We start from the raw sequence: 18,574 nt of genomic DNA on the forward strand, positions 1-18,574 counted from the left end.
GTTTCTTAGAACATTACTCATGTAAGAACAATAATAGCGAATTTTCTCTACATAATCATAGGGGTGTTCATTGTCTTTCTTAATAAGAGTACCAATTTGGGTGTATTTGTAAAGGAAAAGATTTAGAAAAGATTTCCCTTCCCAAAGAAAGCAAAAATAATACAGTTCTTGCAGGAATTAGGATCAATGTTCAATCAAACAATGTCATCTATTTCTAATCATATAATCACATACTTTCCAATCAATCCAAAGATTAAACATCACAACCTAAATATTAATGCATACAAGAACATAATTATTTCTAACTTATATGCCCAAATTCTTTCCTACCCAAACTCACCAACATGCTTTTAAAAGCTTTTAACACAAAATACTTACCTCAATCCTTGCTTTTCCTGCAAAATGAACAAACTAAGAATATTTTTGACTCCTCTTTTTAAAAACATTTTTCGAAAATAACCTTCCAATAAGGGCCGAGAAAATTCGGCCATCACAAAAAAAAATTCAGACATCCTTTTAAAAAAAATTCCGATGTCCCAATTAAAAAAAAAAATTCGGACCTTATTCCCTAAAAAAAAAATTCGGTTTTTTTAAAAATAATTAAATAAAATATTCGATTTTCTTAAAACAAAATTAAATTAAATAACTCACTTTAGAAATTACACAATAAAATAAGTACTTGGCCAATTTTCAAAACAAAACACTTTAACACATGTTTTTAGCTTCAGTGGTTATAAAATCTCAACCAAACCTCCCAGATACCACTTTTTAACACCCTAGAAACTCTTTTTCTTTAAAAATACTTGTTTGCTCTTTTTAAAACTCAAAATAGGAAAATCTAAGACAATTCAATTTTAAATGTCAACCAAACGAAAATAAAGTCAAACCAAAGTAAACGAAGTCAACCTACAACTTAGAACCATTGTAGGCTCTTATCAACCAAACCAACTCAAAATCTTTGTGTTAGTCTCACAACATAATATAATAAAATAATCAAAGCAATAAACCAAATCATAAACTTATGGAAACTAAGCATGATTCGCTCTTCACTCATGCCCATCATGAATATGCTTTATCACCTATAAAGCTTCTCTCTACTTGTCCCCACTACTCTCCATTAGAAATGGGTCATCGTAGGGCCAAAGTAAAGATAAGGCCAAACAAACATACAAACACACAATCAGCAATGCTGAGTACATAAGCGTAACTAAACACACTAACATGCTTTCACCTAGCATCACACAACTTACCTTGTTGCACCTGTTTACAAGCATACAACATAAAATATGACCCCCAAATAAATATGTAATTTATTCATTTAGCATTGATTACGCATCGAACGGGTTTCCCCCTAACCTGCCCCAATAAAGGGGTACTAACACGGGAGCTAACGGTGCCAGTATAAAAGAAGCACTTGTAAGTGGCGGAATTCCTGCGCATAATAATAAAAAGGAATATACAGCGGACTGTTCTCCCAGTAGAAGTTATGGCTAAATAGAAAACCCCATAACCCCCCTCATATGTTCATACTCAAAGTATATACGTTCCAAGAGTTTTAGTGCGTAATCTCTTTCACTTTACGTTATTTACATATTATTAGACTTGGTGATGATTCTCAAACCATAACACAATCAAACATTATAATTATTCAAACAATTAAACATACCAATTTAATTCTTGAATAATTAGTGACCACATAATATTTACTGTTGAACCCTTTTTAATCTATCTCGGTGTCAAAGACACCTTAAACGCATAATTCGCCAAAATTCCTATCTCGGTGTTAAAACACCTTAAGTGCACTAAGGAACCAATATATAATTTATTCCTCGTGTACACAAACACTTAAATAACTCTTTCTTCATGCTTATAACATCAATAAAAATTATATGAAGCATAATAAAATTCCTTTTTAATATTCCAAACCAAATTAAACATTTAGTTTAATTAAAGATGCTCTCTATCATGCCAATAATAAAAGTGTGGTTCATATACAACATGCCAAATTAAATTAATTATTTCCATTCACTAATCCATCACAAATAATTAATGCTTCATAATTCATTCACCGACATCAACCATATAATAAATTCTAATCAAAGTCTATTATGATACTATTTCGAATCAATTATTCAAAACCTAGCACGTTCCTATATCACCAAATAAATATCAAGTACGCGAATGTATCTTGAATACGATCTTAAAATCGCCACGACTATATGAAATAACTCACTTGGAAGTCTCCTGCAATCCAAAATTATAACAAGGCATTAAAATCCACTCCACACAAATTTTCAGCAATATATACCCTCATTAAATCACTCATAAGCTATTTAAAACAAGCTGAAAATTAATTAAAAACCCCTTACTTTAATCTCAATTAATGGGTAGTCAAAAATTCCTTCAAGAAACCTAATTATAGCTTACTAACAAAATTTTCAGCAATATTAAATCATTAAAACTTGCTGTAAATATGTTTTAAAACCCTCAAATCAATGATTTATACCACCCTAAATCATATTCCTTTAATATTAATAATTTAGAAACCTAGGGTTTTCAATTTGGGGCTTTTTAATTAAAAATCAAATCTGAAAATTTATTTACATACTACCTATACTCAATTATCATGAAAATTATCACAAAACCCATAATTAATAATTAGATTTAGGATTGAAAAAAAGAATAAAAAAAAAATTCGAATTGTGTGCGCCAGACAGCAGCCCCGATCCCACAGCCGGCTGCTGGTGGTGCCGCTGCTGCCGTCGGCATCTACTAGTGGTGCAGCGGCCCATCGGTGGTGTGGTGGTGGCCGGCGGTGGTGATTAAAAAAAGGGAAATGGGAAAAAAGAAAGAAGGAAAAAAAAATATGAGAGAAAAGAGAGAAAATTTACCTTAGGTATTCTCCACTCTGGGCAAAATTTAATTTGCCCATGTGTTGAATATTTATACCCCTTTTTCTCTTTAAACCCTCCTACTCTTGAATTCCCTTTGGATCCTTACTAATCCCATACCTAATCAAACTTGACTTTTATAAAAATTTCCTTTTATAAAATTTTCCTTTTAAAAAATATTTCCAAACTTAATAAAATAAATAATTAAAATGTCATAAATAATTCATTTTGAATTATTTAAATACTTCACAAAATACTTATTTAAATTAAAATACGTATAAAAATAAAAATAAGGGGTATTACACCTTAAACGTGGGATTAAATTAAAAAAAAAAATTACCTTCTTTCAAAAAAAAATAAAAAATAAAAAATAAAAAGTCATACTCAATAACTGCCAAAAAGTTTTATAAAACTATCCTTATATCTTAATTCTTTCTGGTACAGAATCAAAACCATAAAACTAAACAACAAAAAAAATTAAAAAAAAAATTTTAAAAATTATTTACAATTGCGTCAAATATGAGTGACTCAATTTCTCTTCAATCAAATACATTGTAACTTTTAAGGTAAATTTACATCTATTGTAGATATATGGAAAATAACAATACAAATTTAAAATAATTTCAATTTCTTATTTAATAAAATGCTTAAAGATGATTATTTTTATTCAAGTTCCTATCTACTTGGAATTTATGTTGTTCCTTTATTTTATTTCTTTCCACTCCTTTTTGGTGTTTGGTTATGATTATGTTTTTTTTTCTGTTATTTTATTGAATAGCAATGAGTTTTTACCAAAACTGTTGGGAAAGATTAGGAGCATATCTTTTATATTAATCATATATTATAGTTTCCTTGATTATAGGCTTAATTGACTCAAGATAATATTTGGAATATCTTGTGATAATATCTTAGGAAGCTATGTACTCTATTTATTGGGAGATTAATGAGAAGAACTCAAGCTTTGAGCCCTAAACAATTTATCATGGTATCAGGAGCACAGGGTTTTTAATCCAAAAAAAAAAAAAGAACAACAACCAACGAAATTAATCACCTACTGCCATGGCTGATGATGATAATCCACCAACGCCACCACCACGAATTGATATCACATCCCCTTATTACCTAGGTCCTCATGACAGACCTGGAGACTTCATCACTCCGACTCGGCTGCGTGGAGAAAACTATGATGAATGGGCCGGTGACATTCAAACCGCGTTGGAGGCTCGTCGTAAATTTGTTTTCCTTGATGGAACAATCACCACACCTTCTCCTCCATGTACTTCAACCGATTGGAACACTATTCATGCTATGTTAATTTCGTGGATCACAAACACAATCGACCCTGAATTCAAGAGTACTCTGTCAAAATACAGAGATGCGAAACGCTTGTGGGATACTCTTAAGATGCGGTTTGCCACCATTAATGGTCCCCGGATTCAACAATTGAAAGCTTCGATTGCGAAATGTGAGCAGACGAAGACTATGTCCGTGGCCTCTTATTTTGGTAAATTGACGGCTTTATGGGAGGAATTAAACAACCATGAACCGTTAATTACATGTGCTTGTTGCGTGAACTGCACAGCACGGGTGGAGCATGAGAAGCGGCGTGAGAATACTCGTCTTCATGAATTTTTGATGGGATTGTGCACCGAATATTATAAGTAAACTCGCCCCAACATTTTGTCTCAAGATCCAATGGCGACTCTTGATCGGGCATATCAATTGGTGGCGCAAGACGAGAGAGTACGGCTTGCCAAGCAAATTCCTGATGAACAGCAGCCTGAGGCCGTGGGGTTTGCTCTTCGAACAAACATAGGGAAGCCAAGGACAGCAGCCTCTGATGATAAACCTGATAAGTCAGGTCATAATTGCACTCACTGCAAGAAGACAGGACACTTAGTTGCTGACTGTTTTGAATTAAAGGGGTACCCTGACTGGTGGCCTAACCCCTCGAAACGTGGCAAGCCGCAACAGTCAGGCTCTAGAGGTCATAATCCAGCTCGAGCACATGCAACTTCCAGTACCGGCAACGTGAGCTCCATGGGCAATTCTTCTCAAACATTCACAGCCGAACAATGGAAAGCAATTGCCGGTTTTGTGGGTAACACAAAAATACCTGATGATCGTTTAAACGGTGAGTTTGACAATGATTTATGGATCGTTGACACGAGTGCCTCTCGACATGTTACATGTGATGACCGATGGTTATTCGATACTCGTACCATCTCACATTGTCCGGTGGGTCTTCCAAATGGCAAAAATGTTAATGCCACGAAGGAAGGCTCGGTTCGCCTATCGTCCAAAATTGTTCTTAATCATGTGTTATTTGTCCCTGATTTGTGTTGCAATTTGATTTCGGTATCACAATTAATCGATGATACAAATTTTACTGTCCAATTCACCTCTGATATGTGTGCTATACAAGACCAGTCGAGGGAGCTGATTGGAACGAGTGTTTGGCAAGATCGACTGTTTTACTTCGACGGACGAGCATCGGTGCAACATGTGGCTATATCTGATTCTTTGGCTACCTTAAACTATGGCACAAGCGTATGGGTCATCCGTCAGAAAAAGTTGTCAAACTCCTTCCTCTAGTTAATCATTGTAAGGGTAGTTTAAATAAAGCATGTGAAGTTTGTTTTCGTGCTAAACACCCTAGAGATAGTTTTTCTTTGAGTGAAAATAAAGCCTCTAGAATTTTTGAAAAAATACACTGTGATTTGCGGGGCCCTTATAGACATGCATCATCTTGTGGTGCTCGATATTTTTTGACAATAGTTGATGATTTCTCTCGTGCTGTTTGGATTTATTTGCTAATTGATAAAACAGAGGTTTTCCGTATGTTAATGTCCTTTGTGGCAATGGTCGATAGACAATTTTCTCAAACAATTAAAGTTGTTCAAAGTGATAATGGCACTGAATTTAATTGTTTGCGTGATTTCTTTAATGCAACTGGCATCTTATTTCAAACTTCATGTGTTGGGACTCCTCAACAGAATGGCCGGGTTGAGAGAAAACACAAACATCTTTTGAATGTGGGAAGGGCATTCAGATTCTAGGCTAATTTGCCGATATATTTTTGGGGTGAAAGTGTACTTGCTGCTGCTCACTTAATAAATCGAACTCCCTCTCCTCTCTTACAAAATAAAACCCCATATGAAATCTTATTCGGCACTACCCCTTCTTATACCACTATTCGAACTTTCTGCTCCCTTTGCTTTGCTCACAATAAAAAATCTAAGGGTGATAAATTTGCAAGTCGTAGTCGTAAGTGTATTTTTGTTGGCTATCCATTTGGGAAAAAGGGGTGGAATCTCTTTGATCTTGATTCTAAAGAATTCCTTGTGTCTCGTGATGTAAAATTTTTTGAAGATGTGTTCCCATTTCAAGATCCGGTATCCTCTAACATTATTCCTGAAAAAATTGTGCCCGTAAATGTTGAGGTTCCGTATGACTTTGATGATGTGAATTTGGGTGACTTTGGTGATATTCCTATGCACAATGATGAACCCACAACCACGCACCAAACAGCTCCCACACCTGCTGTTCCAGTGCCCGATGGGCGTGCGATGACTAACACTACAACACACACTGTCCAGCCTGCTGAAAATCCAGCATCCGAGGGCGTGGGCAGTGGTGCTTCCAGCAGCAGTAGTACCACAGTGCAGGGGGGGTAGCAGCTCGCATCGACACCTTTATGCCCGCAGCAGCCCACTTATGAACAACCGACTCATGGTACTCTCTTGGGTAAAGGTATGCGTGAAAAGTTTCCGAATGTTCGTTTCAAGGATTATGTAACTCACACCATCATTGCAAACAGTCCATCATCATCATCATCTTCATCTCCTAACACTTCGTCTTCAAAGCATCCCTCAGGTACTCCTTATCCCATAGCACATTATATTAATTGTGACAGTTTTTCTCCACATTACCGTAATTACGTTGCAGCTATTACTTCTGGCAAAGAGCCAAGGTCCTTTAAGGAGGCTATGAAGGATGCGGGTTGGAGGAAATCAATGCAAAATGAAATCCAGGCTCTTGAAAAAAATGGGACATGGACAATGGAAGATCTACCTCCTGGCAAGCGCCCTTTAAGGAGTCAATGGGTATACAAGATCAAATATAATTCTGATGGGAGTATTGACCGTCTGAAATCCAGATTGGTTGTCTTCGGCAATCATCAAAAAGAGGGCATTGACTACACTGAAACATTTGCTCCGGTTGCTAAAATGGTCACTGTTCGAGCTTTTCTTGTCATTGCATCTTCTAAACATTGGGAGCTGCATCAGATGGACGTTCACAATGCTTTCCTTCATGGTGATCTTGAAGAGGAAGTCTACATGAAACTCCCTCCGGGGTTTGAATCATCGCATCCTAATAAGGTATGTCGCCTTAGAAAGTCTCTATATGGCCTGAAACAGGCTCCTCGATGTTGGTTTGCCAAACTCACAAATGCTTTGAAGGCATATGGTTTTTTGCAGTCATACTCATATTATTTACAATTCTCGTGGCACACAAATTAATGTGCTTGTGTATGTTGATGATCTAATTATCTCTGGGAATAATTCTGCTGCTCTAAAGGCATTCAAGGCATATCTTAGTGACTGTTTTCATATGAAGGATCTTGGTACTCTGAAATATTTTTTGGGCATTGAAGTTACCCGCAGTTCTTCTGGTTTGTTTTTGTGTCAGAGAAAATATACTCTGACATTATTTTAGAGGCAGGATTATTAGGTTCCAAGCCCACCGACTTTCCTATGGTACAAAACCACAAGCTAGGTCTAGCAAGTGGTCCCGTACTTTCTGATCCTGAATCTTATCGCAGACTTGTTGGCAGATTGATCTACCTTGCAGTCACTAGGCCGGATTTAGCCTATTCGATCCATATCTTATCTCAGTTCATGCAGGAACCAAGAAAAGAACACTGGGAAGCAGCTCTGCGAGTTGTTCGGTATTTGAAAGGTACTCCAGGTCAAGGGATTTTGTTATAATCTGATAGTGAACTCACTTTGCAGGGATGGTGTGATTCAGACTGGGCTGCATGTCCCTTAACCCGCAGATCTTTGACAGGTTGGCTAGTGTTTTTAGGCTACTCGCCTATTTCATGGAAGACCAAAAAGCAACCAACTGTTGCTACTAGTTCTGCAGATGCAAAATATCGCTCTATGTATGCCATTACTTGTGAATTAAAGTGGTTGAAGGGTCTTCTTTTGAGCTTAGGTGGACATCATCCCAAAGCTATTAAATTGTTCTGCGATAGTCAGTCTGCATTGCACATTGCAAAAAACCCGGTGTTTCACGAATGAACAAAGCATATTGAAGTTGACTGTCACTTTGTTCGGGATGCTATGTCAGATGGTCTCATTGATCCCTCCTATGTTCCTACTCATGTCCAATTGGTCGATATCTTCACCAAAGCATTGGGCAAATCGCAATTTGAGAATCTTCTTCCCAAGTTGGGCATCTTTAGTCCACCCGCTCCAACTTGAGGGGGGGTGTTAGAAAAGATTAGGAGCATATCTTTTATATTAATCATATATTATAGTTTCCTTGATTATAGGCTTAATTGGCTCAAGATAATATTTAGAATATCTTGTGATAATATCTTAGGAAGCTATGTACTCTATTTATTGGGAGATCAATGAGAAGAACTCAAGCTTTGAGCCCTAAACAATTTATCAAAAACTTAACTTCCACAAATTTGTTGCATTTGATTGTGGGTTGTATGTGTTCAATCCTTCTTTAATATGGGGTGCGCTCAATTATTAATTTTCATAATTTCAAAATTATATATATACTGTACTTTGTTCCTATATAAAAAAAAGTTGTTTTGTCTAATTTATATAATTATTTAATTTTAAATATAGTTTTTCTATGTATATCTATTACTATACAATATGTGTTCTTAATTTATGAGATGATTTCTGAGATGCAGGTTAAAATTATATGATCATTATTGGCATTAATTAGCTCATTGGTATATGTTGGCGGATTTACATGCATATGTAAACAACAGTCTTTTTTAATTAGTTGAATTATCATTTAATTATGGCTATAGATTCTTTTGTAAATTTGTGATGAGATCATTGTAAATTTTATTATAGTCATTTAAGAATACTTTTAGTGATGCTACTAATCATATCTAATACGGAGTACTAACTACTAATTGGTGGGTGAACGAATTGCTGATTAACACATTGATTATTGAAGGAATTAATATATTGGGATTATGCAGATTATGCAATGACTTTTTATGTTATTGAATTAGACTCAACAAAATGTAAATTATACGGAGTATGAATTTGCCACCATAAAAATCATGCCCGCATTGCGTGCGCTTCCAAGCTTCTAAGTATAATTGCTAAACATTATAGCACAACTGTTTATTTTTCCTTTGTACTTCTTTGTTGACAAATGTCAAAGCTTACAGTAATTATTTTTATGGTTTACTGCTTTGGCAGTAATAAGTTGACTCAGTGGCGCAATGGATAAGGCACTGGTCTACGAAACCAGAGATTCTAGGTTCGATCCCCAGTTGAGTCGAAATTTAATAATGTTTTATGTTTAGTTTTTTCTTAAGTAAATGTAAATTCAATCAAATTATTCTACGTACATAGAAATATAGAACTATCCTAAGATTTCGACTCTCAGGAATCAAGCATGCAAATGCAATGAATCTGTGTTTGTACCAAATCCGTCATCAAATTGATTATATCTACACATACATGCATGCATAGATCAACCAAAATCAAAGATGAAATTTCTATTTTATTCTATGATTTAATTTTGCTTTGATTTTCTCAACAATTCCTAATTTGTGAATATGTTTCCATCTTATATTGATTCATAATCTTAGATAGGTATAATATAAAGGGATTTTCAAATACATCGAAACACATTAAATAAAAAACCTGGTGTCTTACTACACTATTTATTATGTACCAATATAATGATCATGTCATATATAAAGTAGTATGCTATTTAATTTTTACATGAATTTTTTTTCAACAATCCCCTACTTTTTAATACATATATTTTTACTATCTCGGAAACAACAAAGAAATTATTATCATTAAATCTCAACTAACTGATTCATCATGGCTAGATACGCATTATTACTCCGTATCTTACTACGAGTTTTATTTTTAAATATACAATACACTATAAAACTTTAAAAGAAGTTACTAATGACTTTTATGTAACACCTTTAATTTATTGTACTCTTGAAAATTCAAAGCTTCAAAAAAATAGTGTTTTCTTGTTTTAACTTACAAGAATATATTTCTTATATAAAAGAAAAAAAAAACCTAGTATACAGATTTTCAGTTCTCCCGAATGCTCTATCATTCATTATTAGGACAGAACATAGACCAAATTCTTGTAAAAATTCTTGTAATCTTCAAAATAGGAAGAATTGGACATGAACATGTAAAAATTAAAATTTCCAATAGATGGATTATAGATAATAAGTAAATATTGTAGACTATATATATAGTGGCTAGGAACAAATTATTTGAGCTTTTTTTTTTAAAAAAAATTATTTAACTTAATGAATACAGAAGGATAAACAAAATGATATATCAATGATAAATATCTATTCTTAAGCGTTTGATATCATATGTTAATAAACCCACTTCTTGAATGATATTATGTAAGTATATCAATTTGTTTACTCTCAAATATTCTGTTTTTAATTCTAACATTTTAATGAGGTAAATTCTATTAAAACACATTAAAGTGTTTTCAACATCTAATATTCTAATGAAAATCAATAATTACATTTTATAGCTGAAAAAGAACCTAGACATATAATAAATTAATAATTTAATAATTTCTTGAAATTTTATATACTTCATATTTGAAATTACAAATTGACAATAGAATGATTCTTATGAGCAAAATTATGGTAAAAACAACAAAAAAAAAATTTAACACAATTTATTCAAAACCACGTATGAGTTCCCATTCAAAGCAGAAATTTAATAAAATTAAAAAAATTATCATGAATCACCATTATCATTTATCCATTAAAGATGTGTGATAGACTGTATGTTCATAGAATTATTTTCTTTAAACAATCTTCTTCAACAAAGAATGCTTTAAATTTTAATCAGCCAAAGAAGCAATTTATCCATATCAACCAACGATTACTGAATTCTTTCTAATAAGGTAAAGAACCCTAACATTGTTTATCAAAGTAAAATCAACATAAATTATAGAAAGAAACAATGAACCCTTACATAATTGGAGAAAAATTAAAGAAAGAAACCAAGAACCCAAAAAAATAAAAAAATAAAAATAATTATACTAGTGCTTTGCTTTATTCAAATAAACTTTGAAGACATTACAACATGTAGGAAACATATCATATACTACAACCATTATAGTACAAATACCCTACCAATGAAGCAAAATCTTCATATATAATTAAAATGTAGATAATATGTAATGGCAAAGCACAACAACAACCACCCTTGCAATAACATAGTACTAGTCTTGATACTGCCGCTTAAATCGTTCAAGCTCCGGTAGCACAACCGTATGATAATGATAATCACACGCAATCAACACAATCACAAACCCTAAAGGCATCATAGTGAGCAGCAAGAGGAGGGGGGACATGTCCGGCTTAAGGATCAAAGGTAAAACCAAAATTATGACAACCAATGTTAGAAGCGCAAGCCATGAACGCCACCCCCAACGATAATTTTCAAGACCATTGGCCATTTTTCTAAGGGGATTAGGCTAGGGTTGAAAAATTGTTAAATGGTTATGAAAGTAGGTTTTGAATTGTTGGTGAAAATGTAAGTATAATTGTATCTCCTCTCGCAAGTTTAGAACAAGGGTATTTATAGGATTGTGTAATTGCATGGTGTCGCTTGGCATAAGAAATATACAACGGTTGAGATGAAATGAAAGATTTGGTAAGAAAACTAATTGGTATTATCCATGTAAACGAGTAAAAATATTTTTATATCCATAAATTTGAAATTGATGGAAATTCAACAAATCCTTCCTCTTTTAATTTTTTTAAAGAAAATATATTCAACTGTTTTAATCCTTGAATAATATAACTGCCTTATTAGTTTTACAAAAACTATTTCCCATCTTACCTTATAAATAAAAACCTAGTAATTTTTAATACTACTTCCGTTTTTTTAATTGACACCTTTCTTTTATCACGCTTGTCATCGCATGTTTTTAACGCTTAATATCTCTAAATATCAATATTGTAAAATTATAAAAAGTGGATATTAATAAAATATATATCGAGACAATTCAAACAAGATTAAGACTATTTTTTTATTGAATCTATAAATCACAAAAGCGAATCAAAGTGTAGTATGTCGATAGTGTAAAATTCAAACGGTGTCAACTAAAAAAAAAGGAGGTAATATTTTTTTACGTGTTGAATCAAAGCTTGAAAATTACAATTTTTTAGATGACGCAAAATTATCTAAATATTTTGTTGGCAAAAACATTGATAGTCAAATATCCTATGAATTTTCATTTATAACAAGACGTTGGAAGTTGATAATAAGGTCAGATTAGTTCATATAAGTGAAATATAAAATACGGGTAAGTTTTTTATGTTGCTAGCCACACGATGTGGCAACATTGGTTTATAACAGTAATTTTCATTATTATGTATGAATAACTGACCTCATTTAATCATAAGAGTAACCCATATTGTTCATAAAAGTAACCCAAATTCATTATACAAGTAAAATCAAGTAATTTAGAAATAAGTAATCCCGATTGTTCATCTTTTGAATAACCCCTAAACTTTTGTTTTTAACAATGAAAGATTCCACTAATTTAAGAGAATAACCCATTTTTCTCATTTAAGTAACTTACAAATGTTAAGGTAACCCTATTTGCTCATCACCGTGACCCCCTATTACTTAATTAATTGCCTTATATGTGATTATGTAAAGTGGCCACATCATATATGGCTAGCCACATATAAGAATTTGTGATAAAATACACCATAAGATAAATATAATATTTTCTAAGTAGATTAGTAAGTTTTGTAGCTTTTCCCAACAAATTTTATAAGTAAAACAATAGCTAAAATAATAAATATTGCATACTTGATATCATTTTGTGAATGAAATAGCCAAATAGGTGGTTATATTGGGGTAAAGATTGTTTGAGTTTTATAAGGTGAGTCTATAAGAATGTATGTATGTGATGAGGAAACAGACCGAGATAAATGACATTTGAAAAATAAAATTTGTTGCATGCATCTAATAATGTGAGTTTCCTTTGATAGTAAACTTTGCACATAAAAAGAAATGGAGGTAGTGAAAGAAAATAAACATGACAAATGAAGCAGATATTTAACACGCAATAGATAATAAGCTAAACTAAACAATAACTTTATTTTTTTTTATTATTTTTTTTTTTATTTTATTTTTTTTTTAACTTTGTAAGTTGGGCATTAGTAACCCATTCTCCAACTTAAAGGGATCTGAGCATTTTATTATAATTACTTGATATTGTAGTCTTGGCTTTAATTAGACCTTAGAAATTTTTAGAATAGGTTATACTTCGTATATAGACGTAACATACATCAATACATACTAAGGGAAATTTAAATCTAAACAGGGGGCTTAAATTCCATTTCAATCAACTTTGGAACTTTTATCAAATAATGGATTCAAATCAAAACACTCAATTCTTTCCAAGTTTTAGTACTCCGTACCTCATTTTGGATAGATCAAATAAAGTTACATCACAATCATTTTAATAAACATAGGAAATAGTACGTTGCTACCAATAATAATTACTGGTGTCATTAGTAACAATAATATTACAATTGCATATTGATCTTTTACTTTTAGACGTCATGTCGGTACTCCTTGTGTCACGCCTCATGTCCTCCTTGTGGTAATTTCATATCGTCTAAATATGATTTTCCATTGAGCTTTCTTGAAAAGAACTCCTTGAACTCTTGAAGTATTGATCCACTGGCTCAGTTCTAAATTTTGGAGGGTTAAATGGACCAACAATGCTCTTAGCTGGTCCTAATTTAGAATCAAGACTGAAGCTGTAGAATGTGGCAACTGATAGCCTCTCTTTTGTTGAGTTCACTGTTGCTCTATGTTCAATACTTCGATATATACCATTGCTCACAATCTCAAGATCCATGAAATTAAAGGAAAAAGGTAAATTAAAAACACAACTTTAAATTTATGTACTTGTTGTTGAAAAAAAAAAACTAAATAAAAACAACCTTTTATATAAATTCAATTTAAGAAAATGATTTTTTTATTTTTTTATCTTGGGAAGAAAAATGACCCTAATAGAATATAAAATATATTGATGGGCTTCAACCATTAGCTTAGGTTTTTGTTTGACTTGGTTTTCTAACATGGTATCAAGCGCTAGCGTAACTCAAAGGTCACGAATTCGAATGTCATCCACCCCTCCTTTTAAAGTGGAATATTAAAACGCTAGCTAGTTATGGTGGTGCCCATGCTATATCCACACTTCAAGCCCAATGGGATCTCATGTGAAGGGGCGTGATAGAGTATATAAACCAATCCTAGGTTTCAACTATTAGCTTAAACTTTTGGTTGAGTTGAACCTTTAACAAACCCGACCCTATTAAACCAGGATCTTTCACAAGTAAACCACCACCTAGTTACATAGGTCAGCCTCTTAAGGAAGGGAGGGGGTTTGGAAGGATCGATAAGGCTAGGAAATCTCCACCTCTAAGAACCGTGGCTTGTAGCCTAGCTGTAGGAAACCACAACCTAATTGTAGGAATTGAAATAAGGTTATGGGTAGACAAATGAGCTACATGAATGTATTCAATAAAGATGTGTTGGCCCCATGATTTATTACCTATTACCAATAATGTTAAGCAAAGCTCCATGAGTAAATATATTTTCTTACAACTGAGGAGTAAAATATAGGAAAATGATTGGGCTGTAAATAAGCATTTAATATTTTTCTTTAATTAAAGCATGATAAAATTATATGTCGATGATAATATTTTATTTCACCTATTATTCTCGTTTTTAGCTCTTTATATATTTGTAGATGCAACCCTTAAGTGGCTTTCCATACAGTTAAGTCGCTTTCCATATAGTTAAGTCATTTAAACTTTTGTTCCAATAATACTACAATATATGCTTAATTGCCTCATTTTGTACCAAAAAAGTGTGAACAAAATGTGTGTTAATTACGCGACTCTATGACTACTAAGCTAACAAGCTGTACGTACAGGGAAAATTAGCATCATATTGTTGACTTGGATCTTCATATGAGGTAATCACCTTATTATCACTTAAAAATTGGAATTATAGGATTATTATTTGTCAATATTAGTTATACCCAATAATAGAGTATAAAAACATATTCTTAGGTTTCAACCATCAGATTAAGTTTTTGGTTGAGATGGTCCTCTGACATGGTATCGGAGCCAACGTGACATAGAGGTTATTGGTTCAAATCTCATCCACTCCTCTTTCAATGTGGAATTAATTCGCGCTTGGTATAAGTGGGTCTATGCTGCATTCACATTTTAAGCTGAAATTTTATATTCTATCACCCCATTTATCAAACCAAAGAGATAATAATTGCAAGTTGAAATATATAAATATAAGAACATAAATGTTCGTTTCCACAAATAAGTTTAGATAAATGAAAGACACATGATTATACAAAAATATATGTAAGATCAAGACCAATAATGTTCCAATAGAATACCACAATGTAACATTGTAAGTAATTTTTATCTTTACCTTTAACCTTGAGGTTGTGGGTTCAATTATTATTAAGGACACTCTAAAAGTGGAAATTGCCTTACCCTTCTCCCCCACCCCTCCTCAAATGTATATTCCATTAATCCGAACCGATTGGTCTATGAGAGGTTTTGAATGGTAAGACACTCCTTTGTCCCAACAAAAAAAAATGATCTCCTCTTGTTGTTACTTAATTATGTTTTATCTTCATTTAGAAAAAATAAATTAGAATATATTTATCTAATAAAATAAATTTAGATATGTTCATTCAAATAAAATAAGTTTAGATAAAATACAAAAAGTTGAAACAAAATATAATAAGTTAAGAAAAATAATTTTGAATAAAAATCAGATGAATCAAATAGAAGCATAATGTGGCATTTGGTATTAGATCTTTGACAAATAAAGGATAATTTGATATCCTATCTCGGACAATGATACACATACATTGAATGTATGTGGTCCTAATATATATTACCAATTAAAAATTGACAACTCATCATTAGATAAAAAATGAGAGGGAAAATTGAGAGGAAAAAGTTTTTGGTTTTTGGCGCCATTTACCATAAGAAGGGGGGACAAATTTCATTAGCGCCAAATAATCTTTCTTGTTACTAAAAAAAATATTTTAGGTTATTAAAATATACAGTTTTGTTACTGAGAAAATAGCATCCTAGTCAACGTCATTAATGAAGAGATGTTTATTATAAGAATCGAATAATACTTCATATAATGATATTTTACAAACTACAAATCAAAAAATTATTATAAAAAAACCAATAAAATTATTTTTTAAAGATCTTTTTATAGACATCCATATCGATATATTTTCAAAAATCTATGAAGTTGGACAATTTTAACCTTACTATATTTGTTAACTTTTTTAAAGAAGTGTTAGTAATTGTCATTATTGTTACTACAAAAATTTCAAACATACCAAAAAAGTACAGATTACATTTTTATACATATAAGGAACTATACAAAATTAAATAGGTGTTAGCTACACTAGTAGAATAAGGCAAATGGGAAGCGGTTCAAACCCCCTAATGGGAAGCGGTTTTGAACCGCATGTGCTTGGGGGGCTTCCCATTAGCCTTTTAAATGGGAAGCGGTTCAAACCGCTTCCCATTTGTAGTGAAAGGGAAGCGGTTTTGGCGCCAAACCGCTTCCAATTATGCGTAAAAAAATTAATTTTTTTTTTCATTAATCAATCCTGTAATTTTACAATTTCTGATATTCAACAAAAAAAAAATACAAAAACAAAAAAATTGATGATAAATTTAGTATAACAAACCCCTTTAACCACCACCACCACCCACCTCCACCCCACACCACCAGCCACCACCCCACACCTCCAGCCTCTCTAACCTGTACCTAGCCACCAGAACCACCTTCACCCACCTAACCCTTACCCACCCCACACCTCTAGCCTCCCTAACCCTAACCCGCCCAACTAACCCTAACCCACCCACCAACATACCCGTACCCAGCCACCAAAACCCCTACCCACCTAACCCGAACCCACCCACCACCCACCACCCCACACCTCCAGCCTCCCTAACCCAAACCCCACCCACCCTAACCCAGATCTATCACTTAAATGGCTAAACCCACCTAACAAAACCCATAACCCACCCACCACAACCGCCCTTATCCCGTATCACCACCACTAGCCCCCTTATCCCGTATCATCACCACCACCAAGCACCTTAAACCCACCTTTAAAATAAAAAAAAAAAAAAAAAAACACCATCTAACCCACCACGACCTCCGCCTATTAATACCCCGATCTAGAGTTTTTATGGTCGAATTTGACCTAAAAAAATGAAAACCCATACGCATGCACCACCACCTGCTAGTATTGGGGTTTTTGGTTCGAATTTGCTAGATTTTTTAATTGGGGGTCAAATTTCTTCGATTTTACTTGAGATTGAGGGAGGAGAAGAGGGAGTAAACAGAGTGAGAAATGGAGAGAGGAGAGAGAACCGGTAAGAATGGAGAAAAGAGGCTGAGAATTCGAGAATTCTGTGGAAAGAGAAGGAGAAAAGAGGAGAGAGAAGGAGAAAGGAGAAAAGAGGCGTGAGAATGGAGAAAAGCGGCTGAGAATGGTTGATAATATGGGTAGGGTTTTTTTTTTAAACAAAGGGAAGCGGTTCACTGTTCAAACCACTTGCCATTTACAGTTTTGCAAGCTGTTCATCCAAAACCGCTTCCCATTTGCTTGTTTCAGGTTTTTTTTTTTTTTTTAGTGTTTTTGGAAGCGAAATTCTATAACCGCTTGCCATTTGGGGCTTCCCATTTACTATTTTTACCAGTGCTACAATTATACAATTATCAAGTGTTGTACGGATTAATTCATACATTGGAGGGTTTTATTCATTTCTTGAAGGGTTTTAATCAAATAATTGAGAGTTAACATGAAATCACAAAAGCTAAGGTTACACACAAATTATTATCACTTATTGCAAATACACCCATGTGTTTATAACTTATCTTTTTTATTTGTGTTACTAAATAAGTTGGTTTAATTTTTTTATTTGATTTTATCATATTTACATATACTAGTTTACTCATATTATGTTTAAAAAAAATTTACTCATATTAAATATGTGGAAAAAGACTAGTTTGCTTATAGTATCAATAAATACAAAGTGTTAATAAAAACAAGTAGTGTTAGATACAAAGTCTTAATAAAATAAATACAAAGTGTTATTAAAAAAAAAGGATGCTTTTTTTTAAAAAAAAAAAAAAAAAAAAAAACAAGAATGAATTATATGGTTGTAAACATCAAAATTGAAACACTATTGATGCCTTTGAGAGTTACAATCTAAGTATAGTAGATTTACTTTATAGATTTGAAGATTTAAATAAAATAATTAAGAGTTTAGATCGAATCATTATTGGTCACACACAATATAATTATTGTCA

The 18,574-nt window shown here is 33.0% G+C and overlaps 2 protein-coding genes across 2 annotated transcripts; both read left to right on the top strand.

Moving 5' to 3' along the window:
• The first annotated feature begins 3,950 nt into the window (after positions 1-3,950).
• On the top strand, positions 3,951-4,556 carry LOC145578054 (uncharacterized). The gene has a single exon (XM_081635455.1). It carries the CDS (start codon positions 3,951-3,953, stop codon positions 4,554-4,556), a length of 606 nt encoding a protein of 201 aa, XP_081491581.1.
• A 2,090-nt stretch (positions 4,557-6,646) lies between these two features.
• LOC145578055 (uncharacterized) lies at positions 6,647-8,197 on the top strand. Its single transcript, XM_081635456.1, has 2 exons — positions 6,647-7,273; positions 7,907-8,197. The coding sequence occupies exons 1-2, from the start codon at positions 6,647-6,649 to the stop codon at positions 8,195-8,197; spliced, it is 918 nt and encodes a 305-aa protein (XP_081491582.1).
• Positions 8,198-18,574: the final 10,377 nt, after the last annotated feature.

This window comes from Chenopodium album, chromosome 14, assembly GCF_948465745.1.
Source record: "Chenopodium album chromosome 14, dcCheAlbu1.1, whole genome shotgun sequence".
In the NCBI taxonomy this organism is placed as follows: Eukaryota; Viridiplantae; Streptophyta; class Magnoliopsida; order Caryophyllales; family Amaranthaceae; genus Chenopodium; species Chenopodium album.

Excerpts from the sequence above, each read along its gene's own strand:
- LOC145578054 (XM_081635455.1), top strand. The coding sequence starts at position 3,951 with ATGGCTGATGATGATAATCCACCAACGCCACCACCACGAATTGATATC.
- LOC145578055 (XM_081635456.1), top strand. The coding sequence starts at position 6,647 with ATGCGTGAAAAGTTTCCGAATGTTCGTTTCAAGGATTATGTAACTCAC. Across the intron at positions 7,274-7,906 it reads AATCATCGCATCCTAATAAG|GGATGGTGTGATTCAGACTG; the intron begins GTATGTCGCCTT and ends CTCACTTTGCAG.